Source organism: Montipora capricornis, chromosome 7 (genome assembly GCF_036669925.1).
Source record: "Montipora capricornis isolate CH-2021 chromosome 7, ASM3666992v2, whole genome shotgun sequence".
Taxonomy (NCBI): domain Eukaryota; kingdom Metazoa; phylum Cnidaria; class Anthozoa; order Scleractinia; family Acroporidae; genus Montipora; species Montipora capricornis.
In genome coordinates this window covers 17,983,460-17,999,488 of record NC_090889.1, presented here as the reverse complement: position 1 = coordinate 17,999,488, position 16,029 = coordinate 17,983,460, and the positions used below count along the sequence as shown (strand labels likewise).

The window sequence follows — 16,029 nt, the reverse complement described above, 5'->3', positions numbered from 1 at the left end:
TATCAATATACGCGGCCAAGTAGAAAATCGGCCTCTTCAAAACACATGCTCAGCGGCCCGCAAAAGACTGACAGCGGGCTGCTAATGCATTATCAGCCCTACAGCTGATTGGTTCTAGCTTCAACTTTGTGATATGCCCATTATTTATAGACGATTTTACGCATTTTTTCGGTAATTTTAAATAAGTTCACTGGACTGAGTTGATTCTTTAATAGCTTGTTCAATCAACACTTACATGATGATTTGAAGTGACTTTGAATTCGTTATTCACTTAGCTTGTATTATTAAAACTCGCATTCTTGATATCATTTGGCCTTCTTTATTTATAATAATGATAATGACATGACTTTTTTCGGGAATATTGTTTATTTGCGCCCTTGTAGTGTCATTTGCGGCCCGAGCGTGAAGCGCTCGTTATTATCATTATTATCAATAAACAAGGCCAAATGATACCAAATGATTATTGACAGGTTTTGACAAACGGTTTTTGTGAGCACGGCCATCGGCTAGCTAGACCAGCTTTTCCCAACGCTTCCAACGGTTTAGAACACATTTTTTCCAACGGCTTTTCTCAAGGCCTTCAACGGGTAAGGGGGAAAAACCCAACGGCTTTTTCCAACGCTTTGGAAGGAATGTTTCCAACGACTTTCTCAACGCATCCAACGCTTTAGTAAATTTTTTTAACGGGTAGTATCGAAAACGAAGACCCCGAAAATGAAGACCGAGGACCAAAGACCCACTCGAAAACTAAGACACACCTGTTTAGCAACGCTTTTTCTTTTTCTTAAAGTTTATTTACTTTCCTTCTTAATCACGTATAATATATTTTATTTTATATTGTATATTGTAAATCTTTTAAAATTTTATCATATGTAAAGCGCATTTGATCATATTTGCATGGAAAGTGCGCTATATAAGTTTTAAATTATTATTATTATTCGGCGTAACTTTATAATAGAAGGAGTCAGTCTTGAAAAGCAAAAATAAGCAAAAGAAACTTTCACCAAAACCGTTGATTGAAAACATGGAACAAACGCTTTCGCTAATCCTGGATTAAATTAATCGGCCTCGAACAACCGGGCCCTGCTTATATAACACACTTGATCGATATCCGACACATGACTGATATTCGATCGACGAGAGGCCGATACTCGATCGAGATGCATCAAGGAACTATCGACCAATGATCGATCGACTGACTGTTGACCGACTGTCGACCTATTAACGACGATGGACGACTGTTTTTTATTTTATAATTGTTTTTTATTTTATTTTTTTTTAATTGTTATTATCACCTTACGTGTTTTGAAAGCACAAACACCCCTCCCCCCACAAAACAAAAACAAAAACAAAAAAAAAAAGGAGGAGGTGCTCTTGTTTTGAGAAGAGCGACCAATTTATTATACTCTGCAAGATCGGAATTGCCTGTACAGCTGGAGAACAAGGTGCTGGATTCTGTATTTATTTATTTATTTATTTTTGAAGCAATAGCGGTTCCCATTTCTTTTGCGTTGTTGTATCTTCCTTCTCTACTTTATGAATATATTGTAGATGCCGTAAGTATTCTTCGAAAATTGACTTTTGTTCTTTAAATTTACACAGCCAGATGAAATGTTTGCTTGTCAAAAAACAAAAATTAATTTGCAAATTGTATTTAGAGGTATCTGGCCTCAGTCCCAAGCAAGTATCTACCTAAAAAGCATATTCTTTACTAACAATTTTACAGGCCTGCATCCATGAAAAAACATGATTTCAAAAACAACGGCTTTTGCTACATTCCCAAAATAAATGAAAGAGGCTTTCTTTACCATATTGACAGAAGGTGCATTTCTCATTATCTATACGTCCTATTTTCTTAAGAAAACTATTAGTTGAAAGTCGTCGATGTAGGAATTTAAAATTAAAAACTATGAGTTTTGAACTCTTGGTACATGTAAAGGCCAAGACATAGGCTGCTTTCCAGTTGACTTTGTGACCGGGTTCCAGATTAATTTCTTTGTGTCATTTTTCTTGACTTAGAGTTGGTAGCTCACTTTTTATTGATACTAACTTCTTGTAAATCAATCTAGAGGGTTTTGAGTTTTTTAGAAATTTTGAAAGGAAGCTCTCATAACTAGCATTAGTCCTTTCACTTTGCCTACGGAGAGAATTAGTTGCCGAAATTATTCCGTAATAACTTAAGGGAGGAACTTGAAGGTTATATTTGTCTTGAAAAGCAGTCAAGGATAAAAACTCAAAGGAATCATTTAGGATGTGCTTAACTTCGGTTATACCTTTAAGGGACCAGTCTTTGAAAAAAACTGGTCTATTTCCAATTTTTATATGTGAGTTATACCATAGAGGTGAAGATAAAAACTGTGCTTCGGTTGTCAAGTTTTCGGTGAAGGAAGCTTCACACCAAATTTCAAGAATTTCTTTGATGAAAGGGTCTGAGACCTCAATGAAACAGCACGCGTCCTTCCTAGAAAGATTTCCTAAAAATATCGTCTTTCCTCCATGTGACTGAAGTTCTAAATCAAGACTTCCAGCTACTACTATTTTCAGGATCAAGATACTTTTTAATCTAAGATGATTTAAGAGATTTATTAAAAGACTCTATATCAATCATTTTAAGTCCTCCTTCAGAAAAATCGTTTATCACAACATTTCTTTTTATTTTATCCCCTTTTCCGTCCCATAAAAATTTATAAAACAGCACGTTTATCTCTTTAATTGCTTTATGGTCTGCTTGAAGTGGCGCAAGTATATACACCAATTGTGATACCGCAAGACTTTTAATGACTGTAATTTTCCCAAGCAGACTAAGTCCACGAAATTTCCAACAACTTAACATCGCTTTCACTTTTTCCACTTTATCTATGTAATTATGAGAAACTGTTATATTTGAATCCGACGAAAACCAAAAACCAAGAGCTTTAACTTTTCCTTTAGGCCATTTAAAATTATTTTCAGGACAGAGTTTAAGATCACTGTTTACCTTTGAACCGATCCATAGAGCTTCTGTTTTACCACAGTTAAGTCGGAGACCAGATGCCTCTCCAAAAAGATCTAATAGTCTTAAAGATTCTTCAAGGGATTCTATCGAACCGTCCAAGATTAGCGTGGTGTCATCTGCATATTGGCTCAACTTAATATTTTTTGCCTTCACAGTTATTCCTCTAATTTTTTCATTTTTTCGAAAGGCTTCGGCCATTACTTCTACCGATAAAACAAATAAGTATGGCGACAAAGGGCAGCCCTGCCGAACTCCTCCAGTCGGTTTAAAGAAATTGCTCGCCCAACCATTGTTCAAAATACAGCTTTCAATGTTACAGTAAAAAATGTTAATCCATTTTAGAAGTTCTGGGCCATAGCCAAAATACTTGAAAGTCTTTTGAATGAAAGTCCATTCTAACGTATCAAATGCTTTCTCGAAATCAAGGAAAAGAAGAAGTCCGGGAATATTCCTCGCTGCCGTGTATCTAATAACACTATCAAGTAAAAGGATATTTTCACCAATAAAGCTATTCTTAATAAAACCTGTCTGATCATCAGAGATAAGTTTCGGAAGAAAAATTTTTATCCTGTTTGCTATGGCTTTTGTTGCAATCTTGTAGTCACAGTTAAGTAATGTCAAGGGTCGCTAATTTTTAATTAGACTGAGATCCGCGTCCTTTTTAGGAATAAGTTTAACAATTCCGCGTCTTTGCGATACTGAAAGTGTTCCTGTTTCATACGAATAGTTAAAAGAACTTACCAAGATATCACTCACATCATTCCAAAAAATCTTGTAAAATTCGCAAGGGAGGCCGTCTGTTCCTGGCGTTTTTGCCGAATTCATACTGTTTAGCGCTTGCAGACATTCTTCCCTATTCAACAAGCCTTCGCAAACAAGTTGTTCCGCATTGGTCAAATAATTTTGATTTTGCTGTGGTGGGAAAAAAACGTCACTAGATTTCTCGTTATTGGTTTTGGAACTGTAAAGAGTTTGATAAAAGGACTCACACTCATTCAGAATTTCACTGATCTTAAGTTGAGTAATTGTTCCTTGTTTGCAATGTCTCTTTTCCAGATTAAGAAAATTTGGTATTTTTTTCACCTTCATTATACCATCGTGATTTCGATCTGATAATTGCCCCTTTTGTTTTATATTCGATTAATGATTCTAATTGTTCTTTCTTTGCTTCAAGCTCGGTCCATATTTGTTGTTTTCGAGAATCATTAATATGCATATCACTTAAATCTTGTTCCAATTTTGCAACTGATTGCTCAATTTCTTCTAACTCGTTTATTATTTTCTTTTTCTTGGAGACTCCAAATTTTATCGATTCCTCTCTAACTGGACGACTGTTGGCCGACTATGTTCCGATTGCCGACCGATACGTCGACCGAGTTTTCCGATACAGCGGTCGACTACCTACAGTAAACATGATTTTTTTATTCTTAGCCTGCACTCAGACTCTCCAGCTGTTGACCGTGCACAATTCGACGCACAGAGAGCCTGTGTGCAGGCCATTTAATTCTTTACCACTTCAGTCAAGTTCACAGCTCTCACACTACTCTAAGGCGCCACGTATATTGCCTGATCATGTAGATGGGTTTTAAAATATCTTAAATGTCTACCCATGCCGCCCTTTTCAGCTTGCGACATCATGCAAAAATATTTAAGGGTTGATGTTTAAAGGTGTTGACGCAGACCTATCGCGGCTCCCTCTCTTGTGATAATTGTTTTGCTTTGGCATTCATACTTTGGCTCGCACGAGCATGTTGTTTAGGGATTTTCTTCTGCAATTTGAAGTGATGAGAGGATTTTTTTGTACATTTTCCTAAGACGAGGTTGATTGTCTATTAAAGGAACCTCCACTGTTTTTACAAATGCCCCCCAAAGTGTTCCATGTGTACTTATTAGAAGATCTGTAACAAAATGCATTACCTAGTGAAATAGTTTTGTTATCGTCTTCCAAAGATCGGTCTCAACGCTTCCCGGTGCCGCCATCTTGAATGTCGCGCAATTCAATGACGTTTCGTGGTTGCTTCGCTTTAAGTCTCCTTGCCTTGTTGTTTATATTGTATATTTTTCGTGACGAGATGTCACCGCGAACTACAACTTTCTTATTGTGCGTTTTTTTCGAAAGGGTCTTCGGTCTTCGTTTTCGATACTACCACTTTCAACGGGTACCCAACGGTACCCAACGGCTTCCGTTAGTGTACATGTACGTTTTCATGAAAGGGGTCACATAGTGCAAGGTTTGAGTATTTTAGTTGTAGCTATGTTGAAGTCTTGAGTAATTGGGAAGCAGGCAAGATTGAAGATTCTAGTTACGGCATATAGTTTGAAAACTGGTTGCCTGAAAACGTCCGCCCTTGTGGCAAATTGGCATGTCGCTGATGCTATTTGCAAAAAAGAGAGAAATCAGGAAACCAAGGATGGTAACCATTTACTCGATCAAAGCGACTGTAGCTCATCATTTCTTGGAATTGTAAACATAAGCGTTCGAATGGGAAGTTGATTAGAATTGGCGGGTTCCTTGCCAACGATCAGGTTAGATTTCTAGAGAGATATAATGATTATGTACTGAGCCAGACCAAATAACACTCAAAATAGTTAACTTAAAAAACCCGGCGGCGATGTGTTCTGTGGGTAAACTCTTGGAGGCTGGGTATATTTCAGAGGTTACGTGACAAGTTGCCTGGTACAGGCTTTTTCATTGCAAAGCAGTTTGTGACGTCATTTTAGAAACGGTTCTTTGGCGGCCTTCTTACTAGTCTCCTTCGCAGCCGCTCGGGCCGGAGTCAGATGATTGTGAATTTAGTGTGAGCAAAATTTGTTTGCTTTGTATGCTCTCACTAAAAATAATTTTCTTTTCTGAAAAATTGAAGTAGGATGCAAAGCCATTAGATTGCTTTCGACAGGAAGCTGTCAGTAAAAAGTATTCTTATTTTTGCTTCTAAGGCCTGCCAGATGAAGCAGGAAGAGTTCAAATTCTCGAGATCCACACAGCAAAGATGAGGGAACACAAACTTCTTGCTCCGGATGTGGACCTGGCTGATTTAGCTGCACAAACCAAGAACTTCACTGGGGCTGAGATTGAGGGATTGGTGAGAGCAGCGCAATCCACTGCTATGAATCGCTTCATTCAGGTATTAGAAGAAAGGAAACATTTACATATATTTATAGTATCTCGTTGTTGTGGTTGTTAAAGTCTTAGATTCAAGCAAGCCGACCGCCCGGATAGTTGATCATCGGACTACGGGTCGCGGTCGCTGTCTTTACATAACTGAGGAGAAAGTGTTGCCCTTTGTAATGACATCCTCAAATGGTTAGACTCTATAGTCTTCTCAGATAAGGACGATAACCCCTAGGCCCCTTTTTGCAACCCTTCAGTTTTCAAAGAGGAGGGCGTGGAGTTCCCGATGTTGTGGTCTGTCCTCTGTTTTATATCATGGCTCAGAGATACTAGCTACACCATGCTACTCTTAAATCCGAGGGTAAATAAAGATGTGAGAATGATGATGGTGATGATGATGAAGCCATCAGGATTCAAGATTTATTATTATGCACTATTTCAGAAAATACTTACTGGAAGTAGAAAATTGCGTAGTGCATGGCCATAGGAGCAAGTGCTTTCGAGATGGCCACTACCACAGGAATTAGATGAGAAGAAAAAAAATACATATATATATAGAAGTGAACTGGCAAAATATAAAGTACAGATAAAAATAAACTAAATAGTAATAATTTAACAAATAGGCTAGTTTCGAATTGTGCAGCAACAAAAGAACAGAGTCGAGGTTCAGGGGAATAATTAGCATTTGCATTGTTCAAATCAAAGGAAAATGCAAATTATTCCCCTGAACCTCGACTCTGTTCTTTTGTTGCTCCGCAATTCGAAACTAGGCTATTGACAAGTTTACATGAATATGCAATATTATTTACATCAATGAGTTGCATCTAAGGAGTCTTACAAGTGCAATATTTTTAGAGGAATAGGAAATTTTTGTATCATGTGCAAAAATTCGAAAATTTATGTTTACATGATGAGTTAGGTGGGTCATTTATATATAATAGGAAGAGTGAGGGTCCTAGAGTTGAGTCGATTCAACATTACCAATGTTTACGAATTGTTTACGTCCGCTTAGATAACTAGAAAACCATCTGAATGGGGTTCCACGTACACCATATTTGAACATTTTAAATAACAGGATTTGGTGGTTAATAGTGTCAAAGGCCTTTGAGAAATCTAAGAAAATATTACATGTTAGCATGTTATGATCAAGAGCGGTTTTAAAATTGTCTATAGTTTCTAGAATTGCACACTCGGTAGAGTGACCCTTTCTAAAGCCTAATTGAAATTCGAATTAGATACTTTGTTTTTCAAGAAAGTAAGCCAATTTATCGTATACTAATTTTTCTAAAACTTTACTAAAAGAAGTGGTAATAGCTATTGGCCAGTAATTCCCAGGTTCACAGACACTGCAATCTATTTTTATAAACTGGGGTTATTCTTGAAATTTTGAATATATCTGGGAAGATTCCTGTCTCGATGGATTCGTTATAAATTTTGGTAAATGGGGAAGCTGAAGAGCTTGCAGCCGTTTTAATAAATTTATTAGGTATATTTATATAAGATTTATTTTCGTGCAGATTTGCAAACAGAGTAAAAACCTAAAGCTCATGTAATGGAGACGTAACAAAAGAAGAAGAGGGGGAGTACGGAAAAGCTTATAATTTTTTTAAATCTAAGTTGTTAACAGAAGTTTAGTTTCAGTTATTCCTAATGTATCAGGCTGCGAATACATAATCTTCAAGCAGATTAAAATTCGTCTATAAACTTCTAGTATTACAGTGAAAAATAAATAAGTTAGAGCCAGATTTCTCAAAAAGATTAATATTCAGCTTCTTGATAGAATAATATTCTGATCAAAGAGAAACAAGCATTAAATCTGGGTCGGATTCATCTGTCTTGTCGGGAGTAGGGAGCAAATTATATAGATCATTGATTTCGTCAAGATTTGGAACAGGCCAGTTCCCAAGAAGATAGTTAAAGTACTTATCTGAAAAAGAAGAAAAGGGCAGAATACTCACAGTTTCCTCATTGACAGCCACTTAAGAGTTTTGTGATATGCGACCGCGCACCGGTGGCTCAGTTGGTTGAGCACCGGGCTGCCATGCGGGAGTTCATGAGTTCAACTCCAGCCGGACCAACACTCAGGGTCTTTAAATAACTGAGGAGAAAGTGCTGCCTTTGCAATTACATCCGCAAATGGTTAGACTTTCAACTCTTCTCGGATAAGGACGATCCGCACAAGTAACTTCCATGTCCATTAGTTCCCTGTCGCGGGGACATTAAAGAACACACACACTGTTCGAGAAGAGTAAGGGATAAAGTTCCCAGTGTTGTGGCTGTCCTCTGTGTGTATATGGATGGGTGGGTATAGCAGGTCCACATCAGCTGAATAGCTGCCAAAACTTCAACCTGCTTTAACAAATAAACAAACAAACAAACACCGAAGTAGTCATCGAAGTCCTCGAAAGAAACAAAACATTGGGGAGTCGAGGTGTCAGACTTGTGAAGTACGATCTTACCGTTGCTAGTCCAAAGACACTTGTACTGTCGATTTCTCTTAAATTCTAAGATTCTACAAAATAAACGCTACCTATAAAGAGTCAACGGCGATGAAGATCTTACTCTAATACGATTGGTAGCTTAAAGGTGTAATATAGATATCAAAATAACACAGCGAGATTATTTGGCATATGAATGACGAACATTTAGTACATCGTGTATGCTGTAAAGTCTGGGGCGTGTGCGTGAAGGCTGTTTGGTATTTTTTAACCAAATGATTCTAATTCGTACTCACCAAGACAGCCTGAAGGAAAACTATTGATAACAAAGGGCGGCTTTGTACAGAGTTTGCTTTAGACTGAAGCTAAAATCGATGTCCAAACGATAGGTGGAAAGTGTTCAATTGTAGAGGAAAATAAAACAGAGAGCAAGCTCGAACTGATCCGAAGTGTGAAATAGTTTTACTTTTCATAGGACTACAAGTTTATTGAATTTACAAGTTCGTAGATTTTAAAACAAGGCTGAAGCGAAGCGATGTCACACCTGTTTCAAGCCTCGTTGGGTATCCTGTGGCGAGGGGAAGGGTCTTCAGTGCAGTCACGTGTGCGTTGCAAATTGACCATTTCAATCTTTTTGTTGTTTCGCAGTTAAAAAACAATTTTGAGATTGACCCTGAAGCCGCTGAAAAGATCGTAATAAGACGAGATGACTTCTACCATGCTCTGGAGTATGATATTAAACCGGTAAGTAAAAAAAGCATGCTTTTGCTCCCAAGGGAAAGAGTTTAAATCAGTAATTTTTCGCTAATCGACTTCTGCTTGCGCCTTCAGTGTTGGTAGCCACCTATGCGGTCTCCCGTGCAAGTGGCAAGATAGAGATAGACCCGCGAAGTATGCATATGGGCATTGTATAAATTGTCAAAAAAAATCTTGAAAAACTGAACAATGGTATTTTCCATTACAAATTAATTTTCTTTGTCACTAAAGAGAGATTTGTTCTGTTTAAAACCGAGGCACTTCACGGATCTTTATTGCAATGGTCACATTCCCTCCATTTTGACTATTTAGCGACCTTCAGATTGAAGTACGAGAACGTCGACGAGTACTAGTTTTCTATACTGAGCACGCGCATAACGTTTAAAGAATGCGTATGCTCACAACTGAGAACTTGTCCTCGTACTCCAATCTGAAGGTCGCTTTTATAATTTATTCACTAATCCAGCCTTTAAGCTAACCTTTGAACCTGAAGCACATGTGCAGTGGATAGCTGGGAATGTCTTTACGATCCACCTGTTCCCAGGGAAATCAGCCGCGTCAGAAGCGTTTTATTATTATTATTTTTAAGAGTAAAAAAGCTGTTATGACTAGGGTGAAAAGTTACAATTCTGTGCCGATTTTGAATGAAGTTCATAAAACGGCTTTGGTAATTATTACTCAGTGCAGTCAGCATGTGCTTTAAGGTTCTAAACGTTTGCGTTTTCTGGTAATGTGGTGGACGTAATCTTTAAGAAAACATTGGTGCACGGTGACCAGGCGATCCTTCTGTTGTAGGCATTCGGGCCGGCAGATGACAATCTTGACCTGTATGTTGCCAATGGTAAGTTTCGTTGACAAACAGGCCATGTTAATCAAGCGACTCTGTTTTTCGTCTGTTCAGTGCGTGTGAGCCTAAATTGTCTCATTTTTAGACTGCACGCAGCCCCTTCTGAGTCAGTCGAACCGCCCGCTTCAGTCAGTCACGCAACTGAGCCGAGGGGAGAATGGTGATCTCGCTCTATCGCCATTCTCCCCTCGGCTCGCTTGCGTGACTGACTAAAACGAACAGTTCGACTGACTCAGAAGGGACTGTGAGCAGTCTATCTCATTTTAAAGTCTGAATTCTTTACAATTTTGCATGCAGACGGTCGGCTAATTTGCTAAAGGAAAATAAAAACAATTTGCTTTCATTAGTAAATAATAAATATAGTTAATGGTTGCTATGTCGGGTAGTTTTTGTCAGCGGTTTTCTGTATATCACACGTTGGACGCATGCCATGCGGTTGCTTTTGTTGTATCGAACCGCACAAAGGTCTTAACTTACTCCGCGAGACACAAAAGTTGCCAATGGCATTTTTTAAAACTGTGAGTTTACAATGCTTTCCGACTGGACGTTAGGAAGAATAGGGAAGGGTTTAAATATATTCCTCAGTAAGAGAGAGGTATCTGGTATCTTTTCTAGTAATCCTGCGGCTATTCCAGACTGCTCTTTGAACTGATTGGTCCCTATGACCTGTGGCCGCATTTGTTATCAGAGCTCGGTGCATTGTTTCTGTTGTATCATCTATTGTTTCGTTCTGCAATCACAGACCGCGTCTCGAAAGCTACAGGGTCTCCTATGTTTTTGGATGATCGATTGGGGTGCCGCGAACCTTTGACTCTCCGAATACAACAGTTTAGCAAGTCAATATCACCTGAAGCTGGTTTACTAGTGACCTTCAATCCTAATTAGTTTCGGCTTTTCTCATTTTTCGTCCTTTTTGACAATGGACTCACACGTTGTTACGAGGGGGGAGATGGATAGTCTCCTTCGCAGCCGTAATTTGGGGCGTCACGCATCGCCTGGTTTGGCGGGCGTTGCGTTATTGACGCCCCAAAACACGGTTCGAAGAACAAGGAGAGGAGAGGTGCCGTAAGAACAAGATTTACCTCATAGATTTGGAAAAGGAAGTTAAGAGTGTCAACAATTTTGTCCAGGATTGGAAGGTTCCACGATCCTCCTACAGCTCATTAGTGGAGCGTTGAAACAGTAATCTCCATTCATTTAGGGGAATACTTGCTTACACGTTTTGCCTCATTAGCAAAGGCCCATCGTTTTCTATTCTATCAACTAAAAGTCATTACTGAAAATTAAAAGTGCCGCATTGCATAATGAGCTGTATGTGAAACTTTGAGCGCAATTTACCTGATTATCTCGAAGTAATGCCGCTGTGAAAATTTGAAATTTTACAAAGAATGTATGGGCTCATTAGCGCTTTGCCACCCAAGATTAGAGCGAGTTTCAATCGAGTGTCGTAAAAACCAAAACCAAAGTAATTACTTTTACCAATCAAAAAGGACGGAAACAATCTATGGCCAGTAAACCAATCAAAACTCGAAATAATTACACGTAGACGACACAAAGCGTGGGAAAATGTGCACGCGCGAGCCACGATTGGTTTTGGTTTCACTTCTGATTGGTTGAAAAAGTGGCGCGAGAACTTCGAACCAATCGCTGAGTGAAGTAATCGTAAACCAAAGCAATTCGTTAATTACTTTCGACACTCAATTGAAAGCCGCTCTATATCAGTTTTGGATGGCTAATAAGTCGTTCGTTATTAAACCAAAAAGGCTTACAATTGGAGATTTAACTAAGTTTAGCACGTTCTTTTACCTTTTGAAGTCAATTTGTGAATAGCATGATGCCTTGTGTTAGCAAATTCGTATGTGAATGAGACAACTGTAAACAATGACGTCAAGCAAACGTTCGCCTATTCTGGGGCTAACACTTTATCTTCCTTACCATAATGTCAAGTTTCAATACTGGCCAATCATGTTGAGATTTCTCTGTATGAAATCAGGAATCGTTCGCTGGGGTAACCAGGTGCAGCGTATCTTAGACGATGGCAGATTGTTGTTTCAGCAAGCAAGAACTCAGGACATCACAGCGCCAATTACAGTTTTGCTTGAAGGTGAGTGTGGTGTTGCTGTGGTATTGGGTTGGTAAGACTGTGATCAACTTTTTCGCTCCTAAGGGGCGAAAGGGTTAATCGGATCATTGACAGGTAAAATCGTCCGGCTTTAGACAGAGTTGAATCTGTAGGTGACACTAGGTGATAGAGTTTTTTTGATTGGGGCGTTCATTTTAACTCGTTCGGCCATAAGTTGTTAACCATTGATAAAGGCGTCTGGGGTTACACAATAAAATCTGTCAGGAACCCATGACTAGGAGTGAACAACAGCCCTACATTCCTGTCACGGCGTTTTCACTGACCGATTTATTCTTAGATTGAATCTCCCGCGAATGAGATTCCTTTGGGAGGCCGATGATCAATCACATGAAACTAACTTAACGACATAACGTCAGCGAGCGGGAACTGCCTTTGTTTTTTGGCAAAAAGGTAGTCTAAAAATAGATCAGTCTGTAAAAATGCCGTGACATAGGCTTAGTATGGGAGTTGGTCGCTCCTCGTTATGGGCTCCTCAATCTGTAAGTGTCACTCTCTGGAAGCAAAGGATTAAAGGAGCGGAGTTTTGCAATTTGCGGTAAATTCACGACACCCACATCTCCATCAAAATGGAATAAAACTTTGCCATAACTTCTAAAACTCAGATTTGTAAAGAAATCAGTGCAAGTAAATAGATGCATGCCAAGTGTCCCGTTAAGTTTAAGCATTCGTTATTATTTTCCAAATCCGCTCAATTGTGACATCCAACATGAATGAGCCTAAACATTTGCCAGATATTTCCAAACATAAGGTATATTCGAAAGAGTGAAGCGATCCTCGAACTTATCTAGACAATTTTTAGCAATGGTCTCTTTTAATAAAGTGCTACTACGATGAAAAAATCATTTCTCGTTTTTCTTCACATTTCGAAAAATCTTGTGCTAAATACTCCAAAATGCTAGATTTTTTGCAATCATTTCATTGGTTTTATCAGGGAGTTGATAAGGTAAATTGACCACCGTACAGGGATTCTAAAAGCTTCTATTCAGCTTTTATTCACCTTTTAGAATATCTGTACGGTGGTCAATTTACATTATCAATTCCGTTTATGAAACCAAATTTTTGTTTACTACTTCTCCACCGACGCAGCACCACAGTTTCTTTAGAAAGTACCCCCTTCGTTCAAGAGAAAAACTGTTTATTTTGACGTCAAATTTTTTTATTTAACGTTCCGCCATTAATTGGTGTGGTTTTGACAGAGAAATCCTCAGAGAACTGGATCGAGAAGAAAGTGACGTTATTCACTCACCTGCTTAAAAATAGACCGTACTTATAAATGGCGGCCAAGAAATTATTCTTTTGTCTTTGTGCTAATCATCCTCACTAGCCTCACTTTGGAGCCAAACGTCTTTGAATTTGTTCGTGCTAACGAGGCTAGTGAGGATGATTAGCATAAAGACAAAAGAATAATTACTTAGCCGCCATTTATGAATACTGTCTATGCAGTGTGCGAAGCAGCTGAATAAGTATGCAGAGAGTCATCATTGATAGCCAGCGCTCTTCCTTGGTCTAGTACTACATCAGAAGTTCCCCAGGGATCGATCGTGGGTCCTCTTTTTTCGTTATCTTTACCATGCATTGATCTTCCTCACGTTGTCTGTTCTGGTGATCGCGTACTGGTAGCTCAGTTGTTTGAGCACAGGGCTGCCATGCGGGTGGTCGTGAGTTCGACTCCGGCCGGACCAACACTCGGGTCTTAAAATAACTGAGGAGAAAGTGCTGTGTTTGTAATTACACCCGCAAATGGTTACTACACTTTCAAGTCTTCGCGGGTAAGGACGATAAACCGTAGGCCCTGTGTCACAAATATCTTCCATGTTCATAATAACCTACACACAATTCGAGAAGAGTAGGGCATGAAGTTCCCGGTGATGTGGGTGTATGGGTGGGTGGGTATAGTAGTGTTAAGTCCTGGGATAACCAAGATGCCCGCGAGCGAGGCATGAGTAAAAGCGACCTCTCGAGTACAATATAAGGCACGCAACAAAAGTGTGACAACGAGCAGTTACCCTTTTTCACTATTATTTAATTAGTTATACACTGTTACATTTACTTAGGTTAAAGATTAAGTTAAGCAGTTCGTAAAGCAAAGCAAGCTTACTGTCCTTCATGGCCATGCCAGGTATTGATCTTGATTAACTTCGAACTCCAAGTTTTACTGACTCTAGACAACAATTCTTGACTTCCTTGATTCACTGGATTCTTTCCACTCACTGGATTTTTTGTGCACACAAACTCTTACGAAGGACTTCACAAACGAACTTAGAACTCTTTGTCTTCCCTTTTCAGCTATCGTCTCTTCCCTCTCTTTCTTCTCTCCGTATATCGCAAAGTCAAAGGTTATATCTCCACCATAGTTATCGCAGTTGATAATAGCTTCATCCAAGAGATTATGAAGGTAAGAGAAGTAATCCCTCATACTGGCCCTATTCCCATCGTAATCCCTGTAAAGTTATTTTTAGATCTCCTGCGAGATCCGGTATTCCCACGAGGGTTAACTGATAGCCAATCACATGTCCTCATTTTTACCAATGTTGACAGCTCAGCGAATTCCCACGCAATGATCGCGTCGTTCGCGATTTACCATCAAACAAAAATGGCGGAGGATGGAGAGACAAACTGGTATATACATTTTGTGGACGAACGTGACTTGTTGACTACAGAGTTAAGCGATTACAATGACTTATGTTTCGAAACCTGTATCTTGGAAGGAACGAGTTATGTAACCGACAGGATTTTGTACAGAATGGCAAATGGCAGACTATAGTCGATAAGTACGATCTCTCTGACTTTAATAAACGCATTCTCGGTTTCCTTTGCGGGATTAAAATATGATGACTTAATTCTTATATGGTGATAAAGTAGACAGATAGAGCTCAACAACAGTACCAAACATGAAAGGAAACCTTGAATCAAGTGTCCGATAAAAATTTTTGAACCCGTGTTATCGGATTCAAGTGAATTTGCAAAGCACGTATGTTAAATATAGCTGTCTCCTTAAAAAAAGATTTATCACGGTTTCGTATATGGCACAACCTTGAATGTGGTATCATTGAAAACTAGACAATTAAGCGATTTCAGTTATAGATGTTTGAAACCTGTATCTTGAAAGGATCGAGTTTTATAAGCGACAGAATTTTGTAAACATTGGCAATTCGCAGACTACAGTCAACAAGTAATATATCGCTGACTTGGTTAACGCGTTCTTGATTTTCTTCGCGGGATTAAAATCTGACGACTTAATTCTTAGATATTCATAAATTAGACAGATATCAGACATGAAAGGAAAACTTGAACAGACAGTGCGATAAAAATGTATGAACAAGTGGTATTGCATGGAAGTAAATTTGCAAAGCACGCATGTTAAATATACCTGCATCTTTCAAAATTATTAAACTCGGTTTCGTACATTGGACAGTGTTGAAATTGGTGTCACTGTAAACAACACAGTTAAGCGATTTGAATTATATATCTTTGTATCTTGTATCTTGAAAGTAACGAGTTTCATAGGCGACAGAATTTTGTACACAATGAAATATCGCGGACTACAGTCACCAAGTAACATATCCCTGACTTGGTCAACGCGTTCTCGATTTTCTTAGCGGACTTAAACTATGGTGACTTAATTCTATGACATTCATAAATTAGACAGCTAACGCTTTCAAACAGTACCACACATGACAGGAAAATTTTAATTGACCGCACGATAAAAATTTTTAAAACCGTAAGATCGGATTGAAG

The 16,029-nt window shown here is 38.7% G+C and overlaps 1 protein-coding gene across 1 annotated transcript in view; it reads left to right on the top strand.

Annotated features, from left to right (window-relative positions):
* The window catches only part of LOC138056350 (vesicle-fusing ATPase-like), a 63,199-nt gene that overhangs the window by 35,116 nt on the left and 12,054 nt on the right, over window positions 1-16,029 (top strand). The window contains exons 20-23 of the mRNA XM_068902129.1: window positions 5,933-6,120; window positions 9,194-9,289; window positions 10,097-10,142; window positions 12,142-12,252. Coding sequence (XP_068758230.1) covers window positions 5,933-6,120; window positions 9,194-9,289; window positions 10,097-10,142; window positions 12,142-12,252 — 441 coding nt within the window. The remainder of the gene's footprint in view (window positions 1-5,932; window positions 6,121-9,193; window positions 9,290-10,096; window positions 10,143-12,141; window positions 12,253-16,029) is intronic.